Source organism: Mytilus trossulus, chromosome 1 (genome assembly GCF_036588685.1).
Source record: "Mytilus trossulus isolate FHL-02 chromosome 1, PNRI_Mtr1.1.1.hap1, whole genome shotgun sequence".
In the NCBI taxonomy this organism is placed as follows: Eukaryota; Metazoa; Mollusca; class Bivalvia; order Mytilida; family Mytilidae; genus Mytilus; species Mytilus trossulus.
Window position 1 is genome coordinate 29,504,638 of NC_086373.1, and position 26,361 is coordinate 29,530,998.

The 26,361-nt window shown below is 31.1% G+C and overlaps 1 protein-coding gene across 6 annotated transcripts in view; it reads right to left on the minus strand.

Annotated features, from left to right (window-relative positions):
- Nucleotides 1-26,361, minus strand: part of LOC134721039 (membrane-associated guanylate kinase, WW and PDZ domain-containing protein 1-like) — a 122,134-nt gene that overhangs the window by 18,039 nt on the left and 77,734 nt on the right. For 3 of the 6 annotated variants that reach the window (XM_063583745.1, XM_063583762.1, XM_063583726.1), the window contains 12 exons: nucleotides 21,238-21,295; nucleotides 20,172-20,230; nucleotides 19,137-19,244; nucleotides 18,452-18,490; nucleotides 15,540-15,728; nucleotides 13,285-13,944; nucleotides 10,428-10,465; nucleotides 9,392-9,476; nucleotides 6,773-6,814; nucleotides 3,294-4,297; nucleotides 2,492-2,684; nucleotides 1,983-2,111 (listed from right to left, as the gene is read on the minus strand). In XM_063583745.1, the coding sequence (XP_063439815.1) occupies nucleotides 1,983-2,111; nucleotides 2,492-2,684; nucleotides 3,294-4,297; nucleotides 6,773-6,814; nucleotides 9,392-9,476; nucleotides 10,428-10,465; nucleotides 13,285-13,944; nucleotides 15,540-15,728; nucleotides 18,452-18,490; nucleotides 19,137-19,244; nucleotides 20,172-20,230; nucleotides 21,238-21,295 (2,604 nt within the window). The remainder of the gene's footprint in view (nucleotides 1-1,982; nucleotides 2,112-2,491; nucleotides 2,685-3,293; nucleotides 4,298-6,772; nucleotides 6,815-9,391; nucleotides 9,477-10,427; nucleotides 10,466-13,284; nucleotides 13,945-15,539; nucleotides 15,729-18,451; nucleotides 18,491-19,136; nucleotides 19,245-20,171; nucleotides 20,231-21,237; nucleotides 21,296-26,361) is intronic. The other 3 variants (XM_063583771.1, XM_063583737.1, XM_063583754.1) reach the window with 2 other exon arrangements.

Genomic DNA, 26,361 nt, shown 5'->3' on the forward strand with positions numbered 1-26,361 from the left:
AAAAATTTAACCCAATTTTTTATTCACATCCCCCTTTCCCTTATTCCAAAACTAATTTCAATTAAAATATTATAATGGAGTTTGCAACAATTACTACTCATTTAAATACATGATGTAAAAAAACTGCTTGTTATCACTGAATGGTAAAGATTATTTAAATTTATCAGTTGGTAGTAAAAAGTGAATATATATTGTATATAACAAAGATTTAAGTTGATTCTGGACAAAGAAAGATAACTCCAATTAAAAAAAATTCTTGCAGATATTTCTTGCTTACTATTCTGGACAAAGAAAGATAACTCTTAATTAAAAAAAAAATTGCTATTTCACAATATTGTGAAATTAGATATTTCTTGCCATTGCACAATACTGTGCAATTGAAAAGACTTGCTATTGCACAATACTTAATATAATAATTTTAGATCCTGATTTGGACCAACTTGAAGACTGGGCCCATAATCAAAAATCTAAGTACATGTTTAGATTCAGCATATCAAAGAGGCCCAAGAATTTATTTTTTGTTAAAATCAAACTTAGTTTAATTTTGGACCCTTTGCACTTTAATTTAGACCAATTTTAAAACTGGACCAAAAATTAAGAATCTACATACACAGTTAGATTTGGCATATCAAAGAACCCCAATTATTCAATTTTTGATGAAATCAAACAATGTTTAATTTTGGACCCCGATTTGGGCCAACTTGAAAACTGGGCCAATAATCAAAAATCTAAGTATATTTTTAGATTCAGCATATCAAAGAACCCCAAGGTTTCAATTTTTGTTAAAATCAAACTAAGTTTAATTTTGGACCCTTTGGACCTTAATGTAGACCAATTTGAAAAAGGGACCAAAAATTAAGAATCTACATACACAGTTAGATTCGGCATATTAAAGAACCCCAATTATTCAATTTTGATGAAATCAAACAAAGTTTAATTTTGGACCCTTTGGGCCTCTTTTTCCTTAACTGTTGGGACCAAAACTTCCAAAATCAATACCAACCTTCCTTTTATAGTCATAAACCTTGTGTTTAAATTTCATAGATTTCTATTCACTTATACTAACGCTATGGTGCGAAAACCAAGAAAAATGCTTATTTGGGTCCCTTTTTGGCCCCTAATTCCTAAACTGTTAGGACCGAAACTCCCAAAATCAATACCAACCTTCCTTTTGTTGTCATAAACATTGTGTTTAAATTTCATTGATTTCTATTTACTTTAACTAAAGTTATTGTGCGAAAACCAAGAATAATGCTTATTTGGGCCCTTTTTTGGCCCCTAATTCCTAAACTGTTGAAAATAAAACTCCCAAAATCGATCCCAACCTTTATTTTGTGGTTATAAACCTTGTGTCAAAATTTCATAGATTTCTATTAACTTAAACTTAAGTTATAGTGCGAAAACCAAGAAAATGCTTATTTGGGCCCTTTTTGGCCCCTAATTCCTAAAATGTTGGGACCAAAACTCCCAAAATCAATACCAGCCTTCCTTTTATGGTTATTAACCTTGTGTTAAAATTTTATAGATTTCTATTCACTTTTACTAAAGTTAGAGTGCGAAAACTAAAAGTATTCGGACGACGACGACGACGCCAACGTGATAGCAATATACGACGAAAATTTTTTCAAAATTTGCGGTCGTATAAAAATAAAAATCATGATAATATTGCTAAAAATTATTATAAGTTATAAAAACTTGGTATCTCAGGTTTATCTGTCATTCTGTAATTTTTCTGAAAAGTTATCAATTTTTTTAATTTTTTTTTTGAAACTTGAAATTGTGGTTTGAAAAAATTTTGCATACAAAGTTATGAGGTTAATATTTCCCCATGAAATCCATAAAATTAGTGTCTTCAACTGATAGCAAATCAACAGTACTTAGTATATAACTTGTTCCCTCAACCCTCACTGAGATACCAAATTTTTATCAGTTCTATATGTGTAATCTATCTACTATATAACCTTGCCTAGGGTGACACATACCGATGAACTCACCTATAACCGACCCAGATTTGGTTACAGAGGAGATGATGACAAAACCAAACCCTTCCGTCTCTCGTCGGTTCACGGTGATGTCGTAAACCTCACTCATTCCATTGTATGATGTTTCTCCTGAAAATAATCAAAAATTTCAAAAGAAAATTGTAACCATAAAAAAATGGTGCAATAACTTCTTTCAAGTGACAGATATGTAATATCTGAAAACAGAAGCTGTAATATCTAAGTTGGACAGATTTTTTTTAAAGAATTCAAGAATGTGAAGATAACTGAAATAAAACATTTGCATATACCTTAACTAAATTCAAATAACCAAACAAAGGAATAAATTTAGCAAAGAACTACAAGTATATTTAGTAGCACTGGTCTAGTAACGAACCCTGACCAGAAATAGTTTATCAACAGCAAATAATTCTTCAACATAGCCTCTTTAAGTAAGCATTTAATGGGTAGGTATGTTTATTTACAAAGAATAATAATATGAATGTTCTTACCAGAGACTAAAATTCTGCGCCTTAGACCCAGTGTTACTCGTCCTGTAGTCCCAGCATTCGTCATTAGCAGGACAACCCTCTGATGTGTTGAATTGAGTACTGAAATGCCATCTACATGAGTGATTTCATCACCTGTTCTAATACGGGTGTCTAAATCAGCAGCACCTCCAGGGACAATATGGCCGACAGACACCTTCAAAAGAAAATCAATCAGATGTACAATAATATCGCCTAATCACACAAAACAGACAGTTGATCAAATATATTTTTAGTCTCACCACTATGGGTTTTACTAGCTCTATGGCTTCATTTTAAATCTGCTTTATTTGGCTCATTGGCAATCAAACCACATCTGGATCCTATTAATTATTTCACTTGTACTATTATGTAAATGCCTATGTATGTACCTGAATATAATTAATAAAATATGTTTACACTAAACCACATCTTCTTATTTTTATATTACAATAATTCACATGCTGTATATTGCAGTTTTACTCAAATATTTTCTGAATGTTTGACAACAACAACAACAACATTAACTTATCATTTTCACTTAAAGTAACTCATTTTGATAAAACTAGCTGTCTACCAACCTACATACACATATCTACTTAATATGATATAAATGTATTGAGGATACAGTCTTGAGACATCTATGACTTGTAGGAAGAAATCACAATGGAACTTAAGCACTTAAAAGACAATTAAAGTGGATGGGAGAGGGTGTCTAAAATTGAAAATCAAAAGACATATTTTTATAAATAGTAAAAATGTAGTTAATATCTAAATATAAAGTTACCTGTGAGCCTTCTTCTGTTCCTCCTATAATTCTAAAACCAAATCCACTGTCCTGTCTACTTAATGTGACAGAATATTCTGCCACCCGCACTGCTTCCTCACGATTACTCATACGTGGAGGTAACCGTGGGGAACTTGAATACTGACTATTGAATGAGGAATTTGACTGAAGTGGTAAACGTTTTGGAACACGAGTTAAGTTACTAGGCGCAGGATTGACATCCTCAAACGACGTGCTTTGACGAGACGGATGTCCAGCACCCTTTTGTGAAAAAGTACTAAAATTATTTTTATAAGGATCCTGATAATCATCCCCACCCCTCCTTACTGTAGGAGGGGATCCAGGGTAGTTATTGAAACCCCACTGTCTCTGTTGTCCAAACCCTTGTCGTGAAGGTCCATTCATACCAAATGTATTGTTTTGATATCCTCCCCTATCACTATAATTATAAGAATTTCCAGGTAAAGGTGTTTTACTCCTCATGTCCTGAGCTGTTGGAGTCTTAGGTCTTTGATGATCTCCTCTGTAATCAGGCCCATGACCTCGATGTAACATATCTGGACCAGGGGTTCTACTCCTGAACATTCCTGGCTTAGTCACTTCCCTCTCCCTATCATGAGAATTAAATTGTGCAGCACTATTACTCCGAGAAAAGGTATCGGGTCTAAATGTTCGTTGTTCATTACGATACTGGTCGTGTCTAGGACCAGGAGGGGGCCTGGTATTAATGTCATAAAATTCTGATGATGACCGTGACTGATTTAAGTCCTGACCCTGACTCCCTAAATCACGTATTTCATCATTATCTCTCCTTAAATCATTGTGAGTACTAAACATTTCCATGTGTCTATTGCCTAAAGGTGGTTTCCCATGATCTTCAATTAATGTCCGTGTTGGTGTTTTAGGTCTGTCTATTGGTGTTTTTGGTCTAGAATCTGATTGGTTTGGAGTTTTTGGTCTACTTGGTATTGCTGGCTTTGATCCATCGATCATGTCGTGATTTTCTGTAATTGAAATGTGTAAAAACACTTTAAGTCTATACTTTTTCATTACATATTTATAAGTTTATACATGTACTCAGGACAGCTAAAGATTAGAGCATGATGTATTTTACAATATTGTTTAGTCTATTAATCTAATCCAAATAAAAAAAGCCATCCTCACAACTAGAACAGATTGTCAATCACTTTGATGTTAGTTGCAAAAGCTCTATTATCCTTTGAAAATTTTGTGATATAGCGTCGGTCCGCAAATATCAAAATCATCAAAAGGACCTTAAAAGCTATATATTAGCAGCTACTTTGAAGTTCAAGAAATGATTGAAGTTCTATGCAATTTTTCATTGGATAATCAGATTAACACAGGTTTGATGTTCTTGTTCCATTCTTTTTTGTTTTCAATGTGAAAATTTCAGAAAATAACTAATCCATTTCAAATCAATTGTTCTGAAGATAGTCATATTACAAAGCAGACAACTACATAAGCATATTTTTACAAATTAATACAAAAATCTCATCACAACTTAAAAGCACAGACAATTTTATTATTTTCCTATCAACATCAATAAACTGTGAATTATAACAATAACAAGTTTTACGCCAAACTATTGTTCTTTATCAGCCTTGTGCTATTATCCTTGAATGTACATATGTATATCATCCTTGCTATTTTATAACTCCACAGCTTTCTTGTCTTGATTATTGATTGATAAGGTGTATGTAATACATAATTGAATTAGTATAACAGATACTAATTATAGGAGATTTACGTAGCAATTTTAATTAACTTAGCTTGTTAAGACAATCAACAATAACCAATTTTTTTATATTTAGTTAGTTTTAAGAAACCTCAAATTAAAAAAAATATTGGATATTGTTTTTTTTTTACTCAATTGATAGTTTTCATTATAAAACTTATGCACTTATACTTTTTTCTGAAGAAAATTCTTTAACTTGTTCATATTTAGAAGAAGTTTACTTTATTTTAATTGCTTTCCTGGAAGCAATTCCCCAGACATATTTTCCGTATGCAAAGTGACCTCAGTGTGACCCATCTCATAAAAATCCAGTGATCGCAATTCACATGGATGTCCTTTAAATAAACTTTTATCTGATTGTACATGTTAAACACATGCTCAATATCCATGCTTTTATTGTTGATTGTTGACAAACAGGTGACATTGGTTAAACTTCGGCTTCAAAACACTAACTTTAATTACCTGACGTATTTTCACAACACTGACCGATTGATAAAAAAATTGACAATCATATGATATTTATGGGGAAAAAATGATAAAAGCGTGCACAGAAGACTAAGTTCATGATGTTCATGAATTTGATTATTTTTCACAAGTCACTCATTTCATATGACTTTAAAATTGAAATCTTACATGTGTAGTTATACAAGAAATTGGATAGTTAAACAACAGACATCTTCCAGATTTTTCAAAATGGAAAAAATAATGCTCAGCTTTTCAGGGTTGGCAAAGTATTACCCGCCCGGGAATTCCCGGGTTGGAAAACCCGGGTTTTCCCGGGCAGGGCAATACTGGGCAATATGATTTTCTATGCTTATTTTAACAGTATTATAGGAAAGACTTGGTAGTTTCATACATTGTTGTCATAGTATAACAGCTAAATATATACTTTAATACAGATAACCATTGATAGTCATTTCTAAAAGATTGAAATATCAATTTCATTCTCTTCTCTATTAATTCTATATATGTAGGCAGAACAGAAGATTTTTACATTTAAAGATACCTTTTTAATTACCAAGCAATGTTTTAATAATCCAAACTTTGAAACATGCATTTTATTGCAGTGTTTAAGTGACTTGTTAATTTTATTTGTTATACATTCATATTGCTACATAAACACCCTAAGGGTTCATGCCAATAAAATTTATAGAATTATAAGGGCTGATTATTGTTACATAAACAAATGTGTTCTAATCTGAATAATTACTAAATAATTAGTGACATTAAATGTAATTTTTCTTACAAGTAATTGTTAATTCTTAAACAATGTTAAATTAGGAGATATATTCATTTGAAGAAAACTTTTTTTTTGCCTCTATATTTACAGTTTGCCAATCTAGACAAATGCTAGACAAACAAAATAGGGTATAAATATCTTATTATATGTTTAACATTTGTGTTTATCACTGAATCCTTTTAAAATTCAGACAAGTATTCTATATTACCCAGTATTGCCCAGTATTACCCACTAAAACCCAGTAAAACCCAGGTTTTCCCAGTATTTCCCACTGGGCTGGGCAATACTCATAAAACCCGGGTTTTTGCCAACCCTGCAGCTTTTACTTAAAATACAGAATTGATTTCCTGTAATTCATCCTATGATACAAATGTATTGCCAGGTCAACACACTTAAAAAGCTTTATAAAAAAGTAACCTTGACATGTTTACATGACCCCTGACCTGTTGTATTGACCTCATCAGTACACATAATGCTATTTACCTTTATTGTTGTCAATTCCACCATTCATAAACCGATTATGACCTGAAACATAATTAACTAGCATTTTATTCTCCATCAATACTCTAGCTTTTTCCAATCAAACTTCAAAAATTACTTATTAACAGAAAAGTTTAGAATTAAAGTTTCAGTTATTTTTAACAAACTCTTGTTTTCACCATTTAACAATTCTATCTATGCATAAAATTTACCTGACAGCCATTTCCAGGTAACAAAATCAAACGAGTAAAACAAACCTATTTTCTTTTATTCTCATAGCAACATTTGCAGGGTTTAACCATTGATTTTTGTGAAATATCAATGCAGTCTCGTGAACATAAACTCCTTACAAGGACAAGCTATTTTGTGTTGATGATCATTAGAATTCAGTTTCATGCAAACTCTTTTAAAGTCTGAATCTGTATGCATAAAATTAATAAATAATCCTTATGAATAATGCTCATATATAACTTCTTTCCTTCCATGCAATCTAAAGTTTTTTTGGGTTTTTTTTTTACCCCAAAAAGGATTGATCATAGAGACAACCTTTTCCTCCATGGATTTATTTTTTTACATACTTGATTCACATAGTCTTTTTTCAATAAAAAAAAAATCACCAGTATTAATGCACTGCGAAAACAAATATTTCATCAATGAAATTCTAGTCAGATCTTCTCATGAATATCCTTTTAATATTAGAATTATATTAAGTTTGATAAAGATTTTTAGAAGGTAAGATGTTTCAATAAAAGGCATCATTATGGAGTAAAGGGGATAGCGTCAAAAGGGGTCATTATGGAGGAAAGGGTTATTGTCAACATGTATTGATCCTTGTGACAATAAAAATCATACTAGTGTGAGCCAACATGTTTGACTTCTGATACTATTCCTTGTCATAACATTCAAACTTTCATATCTTACAACAAAGTTATTGATCTTTAAATAACTTAACCACTGCTTGAGCCTAAATGTTGATACAATCCAACACCATTGATCATAGAGCATACAATCACTGGGTCTCTCTTTTTTAAAATAAATTGTTGTAAGCTGGACAAACATGAGAAGAAAACATTTATAAGATATTTTCAGAATCTAAAAAAACACAAGTTGATACACTTTTAAATGTAGTTTTTTTCCAGTTTAATTTTCTCAATTTGTTGACAGCTTATTTCCTAATGCATGTAAAGCAAAACTTTGGTTGGCTTGCTTGCTTTGTTTGTATAATTGTGTATACAAGCTTTGTACATAAGATTGACATCTTTAAACAATATATATATATATATATATATATATATAGGCATAGTTTAACCTGTATATATAATATTTGAATTTAATAGGGTGTTATCCTAACGATTGTACAATAAAAAACAAGGCAAGCAAGCTAACTAAAGTCTTGCTCTACATGCTTTATGAAATTAGCTGTAACTCTATTCAAAGATATCTTTCATATTCCTAACCATTGATTTGATAAGTAACACATTATAAATGTGACAATTATTACCCTTGTAATGTATTTTCTAATGTGTGACCATTACCATTCTAACAGTATATATAAACAACATTCCTCTGGAACGGTATTTACACTTCATTGCCAAATTATATTCCTTGTTGTTGAAATATTAATTTCATGACTTGATTTTTTTTCTCTTTTTTCAAGATATTTTATGGATATGTTCAAATGTGTTAATTATTCTCCCAGTAATACAAATATATATTAACAATATAAGAAAAATAAGTAGTCTACTTTAATTTGAGAAAACATGATTTATTTTTAAGATGGCCTTGAACTATTTTCAGTAACTGCTAGTACTCTTATTTCGGTGCTTTGTTTCTATTGTTTTTACAGAAGTTATTTTTGTGCTTTGTATCACCTCTTGAGTTACCAATTGCTTCCACTTGTAAAGGGGCACAACTGTAGAAAGATAAAAGTTTAACCCGCCGCATTTTTGCGCCTGTCCCAAGTAAGAAGCCTCTGGCCTTTGTTAGTCTTGTATCATTTTAATTTTAGTTTCTTGTGTACAATTTGGAAATTAGTATGGGGTTCATTATCACTGAACTACTATATATTTGTTTAGGGGCCATCTGAAGGACGCCTCTGGGTGCGGGAATTTCTCGCTACATTGAAGACCTGTTCGTGACTTTCTGCTGTTGTTTTTTCTATGGTTGGGTTGTTGTCTCTTTGACACATTCCCCATTTCCATTCTCAATTTTATACCATCTAAATTCAAACTTTGTCTGTGTTGTGTGGGTTTTAGCATTGAGAATAAGTTGCATGTATACATATAATTGAGGCAAACAAAAGTTACAGTAGGAAATCAATTACAGGACATATAAACCGACGTCGAGTAATATCAAATTTAACCTGCCATTTGTTTCAGTATGAGTTGTATGGTTTTGGTGAGAATATTTCCAGTTTCAAGTCATTCTTGAGGGTATTTAGAAACAGCAATCAATAAATCAATCTTAAAAGATTAAGTATGAGCAATGATAACAAATTACTAACTGAGATTTTGAAGTTAATAAGTACAAGCTTCCTTGACCTTGAATACCCCCCCCCCCCCCCCCATAATTAGACAGTAAAACCCAAAAGACCCTCCCCTCCTCATACAATATTAGTCTTACCTGATGTCTGTTTATCTTCATTAAAAAAGAAAGCACCTGGATTGCTAGTGAAGCTGGTATCAGATGTATTTCCTTCTGACTTTGTCTGAAATATAATCCATATCAGTAATTTGTCTTAGCCCTGGAGTGTTATAAGAAAGCAGAATAACATATCATCATATCATATATCAGTTATAAACCAAGAAATTAACAATAGAAACTAGTGTATTTATGGAGATTCAGACGATCTTCAAACTGAGCCATTCTGGCTTTGCGGTCATCAAAACTTTTGAGCACGATTTTTGTACTCAGACTCAAGATTCAACCAATCAAATTACTGGATTTTGTGTTTCAAGCACTTATTTTGTACTCGGAGTACTGAGTAAAGTTTTATGACCGAGAGGCCTGGTGTTCAAAAACCATCCAGCAGGTTATGTAGTAAGCACATGTATCATTAATGTACTCAATAGTGAACTATTATACATTTACAACATATTGCCTTAGACTTGTTCAGTCATATGCAGCAAGCACCATTCTGTCATAAATAGTAGAAGGCAAAGCATTACCCTGGTCTTCCTATGCTGGGTCACCCCTAGCAATGGCTTATCTTGGGTACAAAATTAAATATGATTTATCAGCATACAATGTAGCAAAACACAGGGTAGAATAGAATATACATACTGTCATGGCTAAGGTTAAAATTGAGAATGAAAATGGGGAATATGTCAAAGAGACAACAAACTGACGGCCACTTTAGTATTATTTTTAAATACAGATAAACAATTAGAAACATTTTCATTTGATTAAAATTGAGAATCTTATCAGCCATAGACATATGATAGAGGTTCACCATTCAATTTCTCCCCTTGGTTCCTTTGATTATTTGACACCTGTTCATTTTATCTGATAATCATTTCACTCTTTTTTTATTTGTTTACTAAACTAATGGTTTGAGTGAGGTAATACTTCTGTATTACTTCAAACAGGCTGCCAACCAATCTCTTTTTTCTGGAGTAGTATACTTAAAACCCTATATATATAAATATTCAATACTCACCCCTTGGTTCGAAGGCTTTCTACTTCTAAGCGGAACACCTATAATGAAAGAAAAACATGTTTAAAGACAGTAGAAAACAACCTTTTTATTTTTTATGATAAGAAATTCATCAGCCAATAATGACAAATGTTTATATGCTACTTACATGATTTAATACAAGAGCTGTAATAAATTTGTATATGCTATTTTCCTTATTTTAATAAAAAGAGCTGTAATAAATGATTACATCAAAGGATTTTCATGAATGGAGTCATTCATGTATAATATATAGGCCACAGTGCCTATTTGAATTTTATGTGAGCTAAGTATAACATGTCATTTTTCTGAGACTTGTGATGTTCTAATTTCAGGTGCCTTTGAACAAATAATAATATATATATTTACACAGGTCTATTTAAAACTTTTATACCATACGTTACTCTCCATATGTCTGACTTAACTTCATTCTAGTATGTGTTTAAGCCTTTCTATTTTCTGCATTGTTCTGGTCAACCCATCTGATATCCAATTATTGTATGTTTTACAATGTTAATTATGAATCAATGTACAGTAATTTAGATCTGAACTTTTAAACAAATCCTTACAGGGGATAACAATAAACAAAGGTAAAATGTACTTACAGCTGATTTCAATGAGTATGTAGCTAAAGGTATTATCGTTGGTTAGCTTGCTTGCTAGCTGAACCACAAAGTCATTGTTAGGTAAGGTATACTTCCAATGTTTTATATTGAAAGAATGTACTCTTATAATGTCAATTAAGGCAAAGAAAATATAAACAAGAATGTGTTCCTAGTAATCTGCACTAATATTTTCTATGTTTGGTGGGCAGTGAAAACGGGGTAAAAACTCAAATTTGGCATTAAAATTAGAAAGATCATATTATAGGGAACATGTGTACTAAGTTTCAAGTTGATTGGACTTCCAACTTCATCAAAAACTACCTTGACCAAAATATTTAATCTGAAGCAGGACAGACGGACGAACGAACATATGCACAGACCAGAAAACATAATGCCTATATATATTGGGCATAATCAATAGGGCATAAAAAAAGAAAAGAAGACAAAAGGGGCTTGCAGCATCACCATTTCCTTACATGTAGTGTTTACATGGTTTGATCATAGTGGATAGCTTCCTTCTACATATTCTTATTTCTATATCAAAGAAAGGAAGGAAACATAAAAGCTCTCATTTGGTAATCAATTCCACTGCCTTGACTATTTCTAAACAACTCTTCACATGAAAATCAGATTATTTTTTATATAAATCATTGTAATTGTGACTGACCTTTACCTTACATTTTGGAATTAATCCAAATGAATCAGGCAAATTTGATGAAATTATGAAGATTAAGAATTGTATTCCTTTCTAACCACATTATGTATACAGGAATGTAGGAAATGTACATCTAATCAACTAATTGACAGGTATCCCCAGGTTATTTATTACAAGTAATTTATACTGGGATGAACTACACCTATGTATACTTGTCTTATACATGTATAAACAATTTATATTTGCAATTCAAATTAGATTTAAATGCATTTAAGACTGACCACAGATATTTCAAACTTCTTATTTTGAAGTTTTTCTAAAAGTTTTTAGGCCCAGATTTCACCAAGCTGTTTTTGTCTGTGTTTCCTTTTCAATTCAAAAGTTTTAAGTGAATTTATGAGCATTTTTTGTTTGCTTGTTACAATGTATATCTAACATTAGATACATGTATCTTTGAAAGAAAACCATCAGCTATCTCAATAAATATATACATGTATACTCCAAACTCTTGTTTACAAATATATTAGTTAGTCAATACACGTACACATTTGTATATAAAAAAAAAAAAAAAAAATCATTTGAAAATTTTAGAATTTTTGGACATTAAAAGATCTTTAAAAGCAGATTATCATGACTATTAACAAGATTAATACCTTTGATACTTGGCCATACATGTAACCTTTAGTATGAAGTGTGATTAATAAAGTTTCCAATTTGATTGAACATTAGTCTGATGACTTTATAAATGAACATGCATCATCCTGATTATCATACTTCCCTAGTGGGGAGTACTAGTGCATCATTATCATGGTTATATTAGGAAATCTAAAATGTCATTTTATCATGTTAATGGTACTATGCATGAACTGACTTTTTAATTTATCCTTTTATCAGCTAGTACCTATGAACCCATATACAGTTGTTCTTGTTGATGATGTAATTCAGTCTAAATTGTACAGGGAATGTCATACATTAAAATTTTCACCACCCACTTCAAAACTTTCGATACTCAATACCCTTAGAAAATAAAAACTCTCAGTTTTTGAAATAAACACTCGAGACAGTGGATTTTGGGTGAATTTTTAGTGTTGAAACTCTTTTCTTTAAAATTATTTAAAGATCTGAAGACAGATCAAGAGCAAGTATCTCTCCCAATGAAATGGCTATAGTGCTTTCATTGTTGGGGTCGGGGTGGTTGATTGGTCTTTAAAGTTCATTAAGAGTGATACCTATCTTGTGAGTTCACACCAGATTTTCGGGAAAATGTGTTCCAGCCAAAGCCCAAAGGATGATAGTTCCCTCTAGGTACTTCTGACTTCCACCACCAATGAAAACAGGCAGAAAGAATATAGCCAGGAGTGCTGGAAGTGGTGTTAAACACTTCTTATCAATCAGTCTTTTTATTGAAGTTATAAATAAATTTTAATTTTGCAATATTCAGAAAAATCCTGTTTGATTGAATAATTCATATAAAAAAAATGTTAATGCAAGTTTTAATTATTGCGATTATAACCCTGTCACATTTTGAGCAATAATAAGAACATTGCAAAAATTGCTTAATATACAATAATTGATTTCTTACCTCCCCTCTGTATGACTATCTTAGTTTCCACCCCTTTTGGACATTCCTTTAGAACCTGAACGATTTGTGAGTGAGACATGTTCTTGACATTGACACTGTTTATTTCCTGTAGAATATCACTCTCTTGTAAGTCCTTACATCGCGGTTTATCCAGAATCTGTTTCACTCTTTGTCCGAAAGCACTGTCAGCAATTGTGAAACCAAAACCCATTTCACCGCGCACAATGTACATCGTCAATGTTTCCACTTTGGAAGATGAAGAATCTAAAACGTCTGGTGCGTTATCATTACGTATGCTGCCACCTCCACCACTGCCTTGTAGAGAATTGTCTGAGTTTGATTTGACAGATCTAGTTAAATCAGGTAATGATTTAGGGTTATTTGCTGAGGTAAAATTCATACCTGAATTAGGGTGGTTTTCCTGATGAAATGCGTAACTTGGTGGTGCAAGCACAAATGGTGAGTCACCTGAAGGCAGTGAAACAGCCACCGTCACTATTATTTCCGTGTTCGGATCATCGGGATCGAACGGTAATGAATAACCACGACACACTGAAAGGCTAACTCTCTGAAGAGGTTCAATAGTTTGAAATAAATTAACAATATCTTGGTGAGAATATCCTAACACACACTTATCATCCACATAAACCAACACGTCTCCTAAAAAATAATAATATTCATTATCCCCTAATTCTATCATACATGGTTATAGTAGGCCAGACATAACCACATGATCATGAATGTTTTAGATTTCATAGGTGATATACAAACAGGAAAGGCATGCTGACAAATAACATTGGGTTCTTATAAAAAGACTGTTTGCATTAGATAATAACCAATTTTGGTTATGTAGTGATGATATTCATTTTACTATATATATTTCTCCAATTCTTCCTCAATTAAACCCTTTCTGCACCAATTCTATAAATAAAATTTGATCAACGTTTGGTTCGTTTGATCTCAGTACATGTACTTCATTGGTTAAATTCTGATTATGACGTCAAATTTTCTTGCTTTCCTCTGAATTTTTTTTAATGTGACGTAATGAAAAAAGGCGACCATGCCTCATGACGTCACATAGAAAGAACACATCTTTTGCAGATCATTCGAATAGAATTCATTACAGAAACAACAGATTCCACCACCAAATCTCATGTAAAACAATATTTATCCACTCTCGACAGTTAAATTTTAAATATTTTAAACGATCGGGCAAGCCTCGCGTTTTAAATTTGAAAAATTAACTGTCTCAAGTGGATAAATATTGTATTACACTAGATGCAGTGGTAGAACCTATATATATATATAGTGTCTATATCCTCGATAACCAGTTCAGGAAGCTATAACTTCTTATACAAAGCCCCCCTATAGCTAGAATTGAGTAGCCATCTTACCCCTTTCTCAAACTGTAGCTTATTAAAATCAACTTTTGTTTCTGGAGGTGTTACCTTCTGGTTGGTATCAAACAAGGATACACAAAGTATGTTTTCAGTGTACAGGAATTATCATATAAAACATAAATATAATTATAGATTATCGTTGATCATCTCAAAGAGATTGATTTTCTCGCTTGAGCTGGTACGGCGAAAGTGAGAAAAGCAATTGAGTTGAGATGACCAATGATAATCTGTTTATCGCTATTCTACCTATGACAAAGTTGTCAATTTCGTAAGCAACGCCACGTGGCCTCCTTAGTTTCTAGCGATCATTTTTCCATCTCAAGTGAGAAGCATGATATGAAAATTATCACAAAAAAAGATCAAAGGAAAAACGCACAAAATAGCGATAATATAGGTTACAAAACAAGGCTTAATTTAACTAAAAACAACCTAGGGCAATGAAACACCTTTTTACTACCGATACAGAGAACTTTTAAATTTCTATCTCAGCATACACTATTCAATGAACATTTATTGTACTGATTTGCTGATTGGTTTTCCTTTAAAACATAAATGAGATATATATTATACATGCATACATTGATTGTTTATTTTGGTTTAATTTTTTTTTTATAGTTTTAAAAAAAGGTGATATTTATATAAACTTCGCCACAGCAATGTGGAAGGGAGCTATCTACAGAATACTTGGCTCACACATCCCAGAGGAAATGTCAATCTTTCTCTTCAGTAATAAACAGATTAATGATAGCTGCCAAGTATCAATGTAATGCCTGGCAGATTCTTATCCTACCTGTAAATAGTTGGTAATGATGAATACATCATCATTGTTTACCTGTAATTAGATAATCGACCCACCTGTTGTAAGTACACCATCTAAGTAAGCTGGCCCGTTTTCTACAACTTTCTTAATCTGTAGAAATTCCTCATCAGAATGATCTCCACCAATAATGGTAAAACCAAATCCCCGTATACTTTTAGTTAGTGATGTATTGACTATTTCACCTCTAAGTTCATCAGGAATCTTTGTGAACACTCTCTTTGGATCTGTAATAGATTTAATTGTCTCATTTCACAATGTTCCTAGCTGATAGTAATAATTTTATATATCCTCTTTATAGAAATGTCAATACCGTGTGCACGAAGGCTGGTATCATGGTTAGGGTTGATAAAACAGGTTAAAGAGGTAAATGTTAATTCATCTGAATAGATTAAAACATTAATAAATTACAATCGATTAACCAGTTTCCTTTCAACATTTTATCTATAATACTCTCAGGCAATTACTCCTCCACAACTTGGCAAATTTCATCCTTTTTTCTTGTTGACAACCACTGTATCTATATCTCCTAACCACAAAATGTCACCACATGGGGACAATGTACCAACAAACATATAATAGCTAGATTGCCATACATAAAAACATGTATAAGCCATCACAATGCAGTATTACATGTTTCACCTGAATTTATATATCCAATTATATCTATTTAATGGCAACAATTGATGATCTTGTCAAACATAACGACAGGTGACATTTTAGTTTGCTTTTTTTTTCTATTGTCCACTGAAGGTATAATTTCTACCATTCTACGGTGGATACAATATGATTTCCATGGGTTTTAGTGGTTAAACCATAAAATCAATTATCAACAAAAATACAATATTTTTTTTATTAATACACAAGAATTAAAACCAATGAAATTAAATGAATCCACAGTATTCCTTTTCCTAAATCTATTTCTTTTTAAATATCTCTTTTCTACCTATTCTAACATTATTTTTTTTTTTTAAGATACAAAAACATAACTGAACAGTAAATCATTATTTTTTTCTTAAATGCAATAAAAATCTTTTAATAGTGTATATTATACATTTCATTTTTTTTTTAACTTAAGATACATGACCAAAAGAAACCATTATATTATGGTTTATTCCATGAAGCAATCATACAATCTTTCTTTGAAAGTAAAATTATCTTTTAATCTTTTTTTAAAATCATATCTCCCAAATAAAAAAGCAAAATTGTTCATTTTCTTTCTTTTTTTAAAATCTGGCTGCAAATTCTAAGGTCACATGGCAATAGCGATGAAGAGTTTTCAGGAGATTCAAGACTTAAGCAATATTCATTTTAATGTTGGGTCAATGACTAACTAATATTCACCACTGGACAAAATCTAAATTTTCATTTATCTTATAATTTCATTACTGAATAGCTATAGACATATTGGTTCCTGCAAACATAAAAAAAAGTTCTCAACTTATCTCATAAAATCTTGCCATTGAGATCCAGATTATCAAATCATATATATTACGTAACACTAAACACATTGGACCATGAAATGATTTTACAACATGAAGCTGAATGTATGATGTAATATGATTCACGTGTTCTCAGATTGATTTTTACACAGTTTGAACAATCCAGAACAGAAAGATCTTTAATTTTTAGCATATCACTTTTAACTGATTTGAACTTGAAAAGGTATCGCCTTTTTCAAACTTATCTTTATAAATCAGTTATAATTTGCACTTAACATCACCCATTATAACTGTACCACCCCTTAAAACAATGAAGTAATGTTTTCAGTTTGTTTGTAATTATTTATCAGAATCCTGTGTATGGAAGACTCACCATGAAAAACTGTTATTCTCCAATTCTCATGTTTTACATTGAATTTTTGTCAAGCATTTAAAGTTAATGAATGTAAAATATGAGGAAAAATCTAGACAAGATAATTATACAAAGAAAATATTTGGTTAATTATTGTAATTATAGAGAAGGTATGACTGTAGTCAATTTAAAACTAGCCTTGAACTCAAATTAGGTCTTTCAAACACTATTTTTTGCACTTTTTAAATCTTAAAGAAATATCTTGAGGAAAAGAAATGTACACAGCTAGAAGGGTGATCAGTTTCACAGAATGGAATGCAGATTGTAGATATGAATACATTTCCCATGACATGCTTCTACTTTTGTATTTAAGAAATATAATACATTTACCATTCTATTCAATATTTATAATATAATATCTATTATCATCATTTGATTAGGGACGACATCAAAAGTTCAATGTACATGATGTAGGATAAAAAACTTAATTCACATAGGTTTCTTCACTGACCACCACACCCCCTCTCTTAACTTAATTTGGGAAAAATTGATTAACCAGTAGGGATATATGAAAAAAATCGATTTTAGATATACAAAACTTGCACAATTTTACCCCCCCCCCCCCTCCCCCCCCAAACTATTTGATTTAAGTTTTATTTAATCCTAAATCGATCTTTTGATGTTGTCCCTTATACATCAGATCTCTGTTTTTATTCATATCAATAGAAGGAGATATGGGTTATACATAATGAGACAGTAATCATACAATACAAATACTCAATTTGAAATAAACCAATCTTTCTAATATGGTTTTCAAGATATTAGAATATGCACTTTACTATGTTAAATGACTAGTCAGATTATCAGACACATTTTAAAATTAGATACGATCAAGATAATTTTATTGTTACTCAATTTTGCTTTAATTGGTCAAATAGTTTCAGAGGAGATCTTTTTGTGTGTGAAGGTTAAAGAACCAACAGAATCTGAAGTGAATTAGCTCACTCTAGACTAGTTGAGCAAGATGAATATGCAAAGTATTTAAGTAATAATAAAAGGTATTCTATCTTTACAAGACAAACTTATAGTAATTAGTTAAGAAAATCAACTATTGATCACAATCCTTATACAGACAATATATAAATTATTAACGAACCTTTGCGTCCCCTCAGAGCTTTTCCATGCTGACTGTAGTCTGTAAAAGGAACATGCAATCTTTGTTCTAGACATGCAATTCTCAAATCAATACAAAATGTTACTCATATGTCAGAGAAAAAATCTCATTAAATGGCTAGAATTTCAGATAATTATAAAGATTTCAGGTAATAACTTAAGAAGAGAAAGGTAAAAATTGGAAACATATAACAATACATGAGATAGCAGGTTAAATCTGATACCAAGTTCCTACACAGATACATCTTTTGAAGCTTCACTTGTAATTAACCTAGCTTTTGTTAAGACACTTACAGAAATTTACACATACCGGTACATATTCTGTTAATTCAGAATTATTGCAAGCAATTATAATTGCCATTTTGATGGGACCAACCATAATTGGAGAATATTGTGGTTAAAAAAAACCTGTATACAGATACATGTATAAGCTTGTATAATTGCATAACTCACTCATCATTCACATTTATAAATTCTTTACCAATATTTCTGAATTAACAGTATTATGCCGGTATATAGATACATGTATATCAGAATTTTCAATTCAGGTTTAAATTGTGGCCTTTTAATCAAATCATAACTATTTCAAAAGCAGTTATCATACAGTTTGGCAAACAAGACATAGATAGACTCCCAAACATTAGCATCCTCCACCATATATAACCTACCTGGAGGTGCTCCTCGATGATGGTTCATCATATTAGAATCACTGGTAGAACGTTTGGCTGAATCTTGACTTTTCTTTGTTCTAGGTAGAGTACTATTCAAATCATTTCCTGAAAATACAGATAATCTGCCATCACAAAAGTTTACTGCAAAAACATTTCATATACATTGATAACTAAATAAATTATTGAGATTTTTCTAAGACACATGCGATACATTGCACATTAGTGATAAACACACTATCTATTAGTGGAGAACACTGTTCAGTGGTAACTTTACTCAAAATGGATGACTCTTTATAAAATATATATAATATTTTAGAGATTTCTTGTTAAAACAAAGTCCCTTAATTGTTACCTTTTAATTTTTCATGATGTAAAGGAGATAAATCATCAAATAAAGCTACAAGTTTGTAATTACTACCTAATAGTTTTTTTCTAATGTAAGGGAGATAATTTGTTAGTTTTAGATCCCTCAGTTTTTTACTTGATGATTTGAGTTCTCTTAGTTTGTACCTTCTAATTATTTTATATTAAAGGGAGATAACTTCTTCAACTGATTTTCTGTTGTTACTTGTAACTTGTCATTGTTATGATATAAGTGAGATAACTTCTTCAATTGATTCTCTATGTTTTAACTTCTTGTTATAATGGTGTAAGGGAGATAACTAGTTCTATTGAATTCTTAGTTTTTAAGAAAAAAATTCTTGGTTTGTACTTATTGTTTGATAATGTAAGGGAGATCCCTTGTTCAATTGAGTTTTCTAAGTTTGTACTTTCTAATTAATTTATATTGTAAGGGAGATAACTTGGTAAATTGAATCACTTAATGTGTATCTACTAATTATTTTATACTGTAAGGGAGATAATTTGGTAAATTGAATCACTGAATGTGTATCTGTTAACTATTTTATGCTGTAAGGGAGAAATCTTGTCAAATCTATTAATATATATTAATATATATTACTTTTATTATTTGTTATCAAAGGGAAACAATCTGTTAACACTTCAACTTTTTTTTGGCTAATGTGAAATTACCTTGAGTTCTCTTGGCTTGTGCTACAGGATTCTCATATTGTGTTCTTCTATTAACATGACTGTAATATATAAGTGTTGTTCAAGATATATTACATGTAAACATATCAAGTACATATATCATAAAAAAATAAAGAACAAAACTAATCATGATTGCCATAATAATGAAAATAGATGTTAAACACTCCAATTCTGTGTAGTACTAGTACTTCTTATAATCAAGACAAAGGTCAAATCTGTTGCAAAACTTGTATTAAAGATCTTAAACATTTAGAAAATGTACAAGGTGCTTAGAGGGGGGAAAACCAGTCAATTTGGCATCAGAGGACTTTCTAATAAAGAGGTTAATCTACGGAATGGACCCATGGAAGGACAAATGAAATAACAGTACATACTATTATTTATTCATCAATGTAAAAGGATATACTTTCTTCTGGGTCAAAACAAACCAGTTTTGTACAACAGAAACAAATAAGATAAACACAACCCCTCATATGTTCAGAATCTGAGCCTAGAATCCCTTTTAATAGCACATTTTCTCAGCATTACCTTAACATTATTACCCATGAAGATAAGTCTTAACATTGCAGAGAGACACTTATTAGAAATATTAAACTTGAATAAGATTTCTTGCATTCATAATTTGTCTTTACATAGAGGCTGGGAATGATTCCTTGTATGTCAAGATTTACTTCTTACCTCCTTAAATATTTTCACAGATCCTCTATTTTTATCATAAATCTAGACAACCTTTACATACAAAATGTTTTGTTAATCAATGTTTCTTAATTATGAAGAAAGCTGCATGTGTATATATAGCTATGATTTTCTTAGTTACATTATGCAATGTCCTACATTTCTTGAACTCCAATGTGTAAACTAACAAAGAATATTACTGAGTACTCCATCAACATTCATATCAATGATATAATCCAACAAATCAGTAATTACCTTTCATAACTGAATTAAATTCACATTTCAGAATTAATTATCCTAAAAAAAATTATTTCAAAAACGTTAGAATTATAAATTATAAATGTATATCTTCGACAGTAAAATGTGTACTCACTCAATGTAGTATGTTCCGTAATGAGGATCTTCTACTTTCTCCCAACCAAATGGAAGTTCTGAAATATAAAGTACAAAACTTTCAGCCAATATGTCTATTATAAGTTGTTGTTCCCCTCAAACTCAGTGCAATAAATATAAAACAACATTCTAACTTACAATTCTCACAATGATAACTAAAAACAGGTGAAGAAAAAAGAGTGTTACCAGCACTAAACTTCAGCTGTCAATTAGCCTACTCAAAGTATGCCCTCAGTCAGTTAAAATACATGCACAATATCTAAATCAACTTTTTTATAATAAATTAAGTCCTGAAATGTTTAGTTCCATTAAACTGTTCAAGACAAATGCTATAAACTTTAGAACTTATCTATTAACTTACCACTTGTTAAATACTTTTATAACACAAAATTTTGAAAAGAGAAGTTTCTTATCATGGCTACAAAAACTCTGTGTTTTACACTTATAAATAGTTACAGCTGTGTTTATCATATTTACATCATCACACAAATACAGATGGTGAATCTATTACACAGTTTCCTGGAGGAGGAGACAAAGAAAGAAATTGTTTTACACAAATTTTTTACTTTCTAAGTTTGCGAAAAGTACAGAAGCCATTTTAAATACAGATACTCAATTATTAGTTACAGATACATCTGTATATAAATCAACAAACACTAATTCAATACAACTAAATGTACCTAGATCAACAAGCAAGGAATCAGTATTTTTTGTTGTTTCACAATTCTTGTGATATATTTTAAAAGATATTATGACTATTTCTGTATTCAGATTCCAATGTCAATAATCCCAATGCTACTGATAAATGAGTTGTTTACATATCACCTAGACTTCTACTGTTATCAGCTAACACATACATGTATTTTGTTCATCCAAAAAGGATAAGGAAGAGGAGATAAATATTAACAAGATGAGAAGGCCGCCCTCCAATGATCAGTTATAAAGGAAACGTGGTGGATTCAGATAGAAACTAAATAAAATTTGTTTTTAATAATAAATTCATTTAGTGATGTCTATCATATCAAGATTAGAAATGTTAAATATCTGATAAAACAATTTAAATTCTATTAATAGTAACATAAAATCTTCATTCAAACTTGTGGAGAAGTCATAAAACTTTTTGAATCTCCATGGTTATAATGTTCAGATTTCTAATTTTTAAGTTTTGTTATAAGTTTTGTTATCAGGAAGCTTTTCACTAAGATTGATGTATGCATTATTTTAACAGAAATACATTCAGACAGACACACAACAAGGGGAAACAATAAGAGTCAAACCATAACCAGAATCAGACAGGAATTCAGTAACATCTGGTACCCCTGTCAATGATACTCATCACCCATACTGTTGTAAATTAACACAAGTGACCTCAACATATGCATTAGGAAAGTGACACGCTTTGTCATTGGCTTCAAAGGTCAATTTTACTCAAACACAGTACTTCAATCAAATCAATTAATTGTCATGACATCTGTTTATTTACAGAACTTTTTTTCAGTTTAAAGTTCAATACACTACCTTATTTAAGTTTTCCTTCAGATGATGAATTTGGGTTTGGCTTCCCTTTATATTCTTATCATTTTTTTGCTTCACCCTAAATAGTCTGTTACAAATTACTATTATTGACCAAATTAATTTAAATAAATAGTGAATGTGTCCTGTATGTTTGCCATTGCCAAAACCATCCACTAGACTATCAAAGGGCAAGAAGAAAGACCCAATATCATTTTTTTTTAAGGCAATACATTGTTGTTGGGTTGCTCTCAGTGATTGAGTGTTCCATATTTTCTTATTCTTATTTTATCTTAAAGTTTGTGTTGTTTGGTTGCTGCCACATGAACACCCAACATAACCAAATTTTCTATATTTATGCCATAATGAATAACATAGTCACTGTTTATATTCATTAAAATGTCCAGCTATATTTTACTGGCAGCAGTTTCACAACCTAAGATTCTTATTTCTAATTGACTGGTTGATATTTTTTACTCTCCCATGAAATCAAGCTGAGATTTGTAACTACAAAATATACAAATATAAACATCAAAGTTTGTTTTGTTTGCCATTTGAAAGATAAGTTCTCTTGATAAAAAAGTATACATTTTTTTTGCCTATGAAACTTCCAATTTCTAATGAAAAAATCTACATACATATTTATACTTATGTTGTTAATTAACACTTAAATTTTCCATTAAATATCAGATGACAAAATGGCAATTATTACAAAATGCCGCACTGAAAAAACAACACATGTTAAGTGTATTTTCTATATAATTTTGAGTATCCCATACTCTTCACAGTATGAGCAACTCTATATGTATTGTGTTCATCAACCCTTTTCTAAATATCAAATATACAGAGTACACATCATCAGATTTAAAGAACATTTGTGTCAAACCATTAAAGTAAACCAACCCTTTTGAACATGTCTAGATGATTAAATGAAGTTTTGTAACGAAAAACACACCTAGCAGTACTTTTTTCAACCTTGCCATCAATAAGATAAATAATGTGAACAAAAAGAATAATTATTATAGTTTATAAGTTCAAAACAAAGGTTTTTGACAAAAGATAATGTTCATGAGCTACCGTGTGGTTGGAAATGTACAAAAGTCCTGGGTTGACTTGAACTGTACAAGCATGCTGTCTGGATTGAACTGGTACAAAGTATTGGTTTGGTTGAAGAGTATAAAAGTCCTGGGTTGACTTGAACTGTACAAGCATAATGTCTGGATTGAACTGGTACAAAGTATTGGTTTGGTGGAAATGTACAAAAGTCCTGGGTTGACTTGAACTGTACAAGCATACTGTCTGGATTGAACTGGTACAAAGTATTGGTTTGGTTGAAAAGTACAAAAGTTCTGGGTTGACTTGAACTGTACAAGCATAATGTCTGGATTGAACTGGTACAAAGTATTGGTTTGGTTGAAATGTACAAAAGTCCTGGGTTGACTTGAACTGTACAAGCATAATGTCTGGATTGAACTGGTACAAAGTATTAGTTTGGTGGAAATGTACAAAAGTCCTGGGTTGACTTGAACTGTACAAGCATACTGTCTGGATTGAACTGGTACAAAGTATTGGTTTGGTTGAAAAGTACAAAAGTTCTGGGTTGACTTGAACTGTACAAGCATAATGTCTGGATTGAACTGGTACAAAGTATTGGTTTGGTTGAAATGTACAAAAGTCCTGGGTTGACTTGAACTGTACAAGCATAATGTCTGGATTGAACTGGTACAAAGAATTAGTTTGGTGGAAATGTACAAAAGTCCTGGGTTGACTTGAACTGTACAAGCATAATGTCTGGATTGAACTGGTACAAAGTATTAGTTTGGTTGAAAAGTACAAAAGTCCTGGTAATTGGCTTGAGTTGTACAAAAGAAACTGGTTTGGATTTAGTTATACAAATGTACTAGTTATTGGCTTGAATAATAAAATGAGTATTCAACACTTTGTTTTAGAACTGACAAGGGTTTCTGACAATAGATAATGTGCATTAAAGCTACAGTTTGGCTGGAACTTTTCGAAATTACTTGTTAATGGAACTTTACACACTATTACTGGGTTGGCTTGAACTGTAGGTGAAGTCTGTCTGGCTTGTACAGTAAAAACTTTTGGTTTAGCTTTACTTATTTAGTTTCTAATTTTGGAAAAACCCTGCTGAATCAAATTTTTCTCTCCTCCATTATTTTTCATACTATACCAACATAATTTAATTTTGCATGAGTCAAATAAGTCAATAACTAACTTTTATTTATAATCAAAGCAAAAAAGTTTTAGAGGATCATAAACATCTGTTGTATAATTTTAAGATTTACTCTAAAAACATAAGTTCTCCATTATTTAGAATGCCTTCTTCCTCAAAGCACTATCTTTTTATTGATAGTTATTTATATCTATCCATTTATTAATCAATTTCTTCTCTTCAAACAGATTCACACATCACATGCTATTTATTACATTAAACATAATCTAAAATAAATTCACAATCTTACATTATGCAGTTAATATATGTATGATTATATGTTAGAACTTCTAGTTCCAAACAAAAATCAGTTTAACAAATGTATTCAACACAGAAATAATTATCAGAAAGAACAACAGCCCTATTTGCTTTCTTTTTAATTGCATTTTTCATAAAATTAACCCCAACTTTTTAATCTTTTAATTAAACAAAAAATGATCATTAAAATTACAACACCAACAGTAAAACAAAAAGCTTTGATTTCTAACTGACCTTATTTGACTTCTGAATATTTTCACAGATTTATAAACATCCAAGATAGCACTCCTATCAGATTTCTACCAACTTGAAGAATGTTTATTTCATGTATATTTCACTTCAGTCAAATGATGATGCGTTTTATCATGAAGAGTATGCAGTGATTATGTGTATTGGGTGAAGTACACAATGTTTAATTATCTCTAAGTAGATGTGTGATGTAAGAGTGAGTCTCCTGGGGTTCCCCTGTATCCACAGCACATTGGGAGGTTAGATTATTTGTCCACTTCTCCACGTCTTTATCAGTTAATATCAATAACTTACTCCAAAAGTTTGTTTTTATTGTCTCTGATTTCAGATGATGCATGATATCTTACTTATCTTAAGGAAATATTGAATCTGGGAAGTGAAGTTTTGCACAGTCACTGATGTTAACTTAATACCATGTGAAATACTCCATCAAAACATATGTAGATTGTCTTATAATACTCAATGTTTATAGCCATTAATTCCTAGGTAACTTAATTATTGTATCCTAATGTTTGAATTAATTGATTTAATTTGAAGTCTAACCCCACTTAAAGCACAACTGACAGCCAGTTTTTATTGGTTGTTAAAGACTAAAGTTGAAATACCAAGAGAGAACTACCAACAGTCAGCATGCGCAGGGAAACTTGAATTCTACAGTCAAATAAGTCAATGAAGATTTTAGTTGAACAATGTGAAGTTGCAATAAGTGGGGTTACACTCTGACTACTTCAACGTTGATAGGATAGAGATCCCTGTATGACAACAACCTCTCAACAACCAAGCTCCCTTATATATGAACAGTTTTTCAACTTCACCAATAAAACGATAAAGCATTCTACCATAAGTAAATAG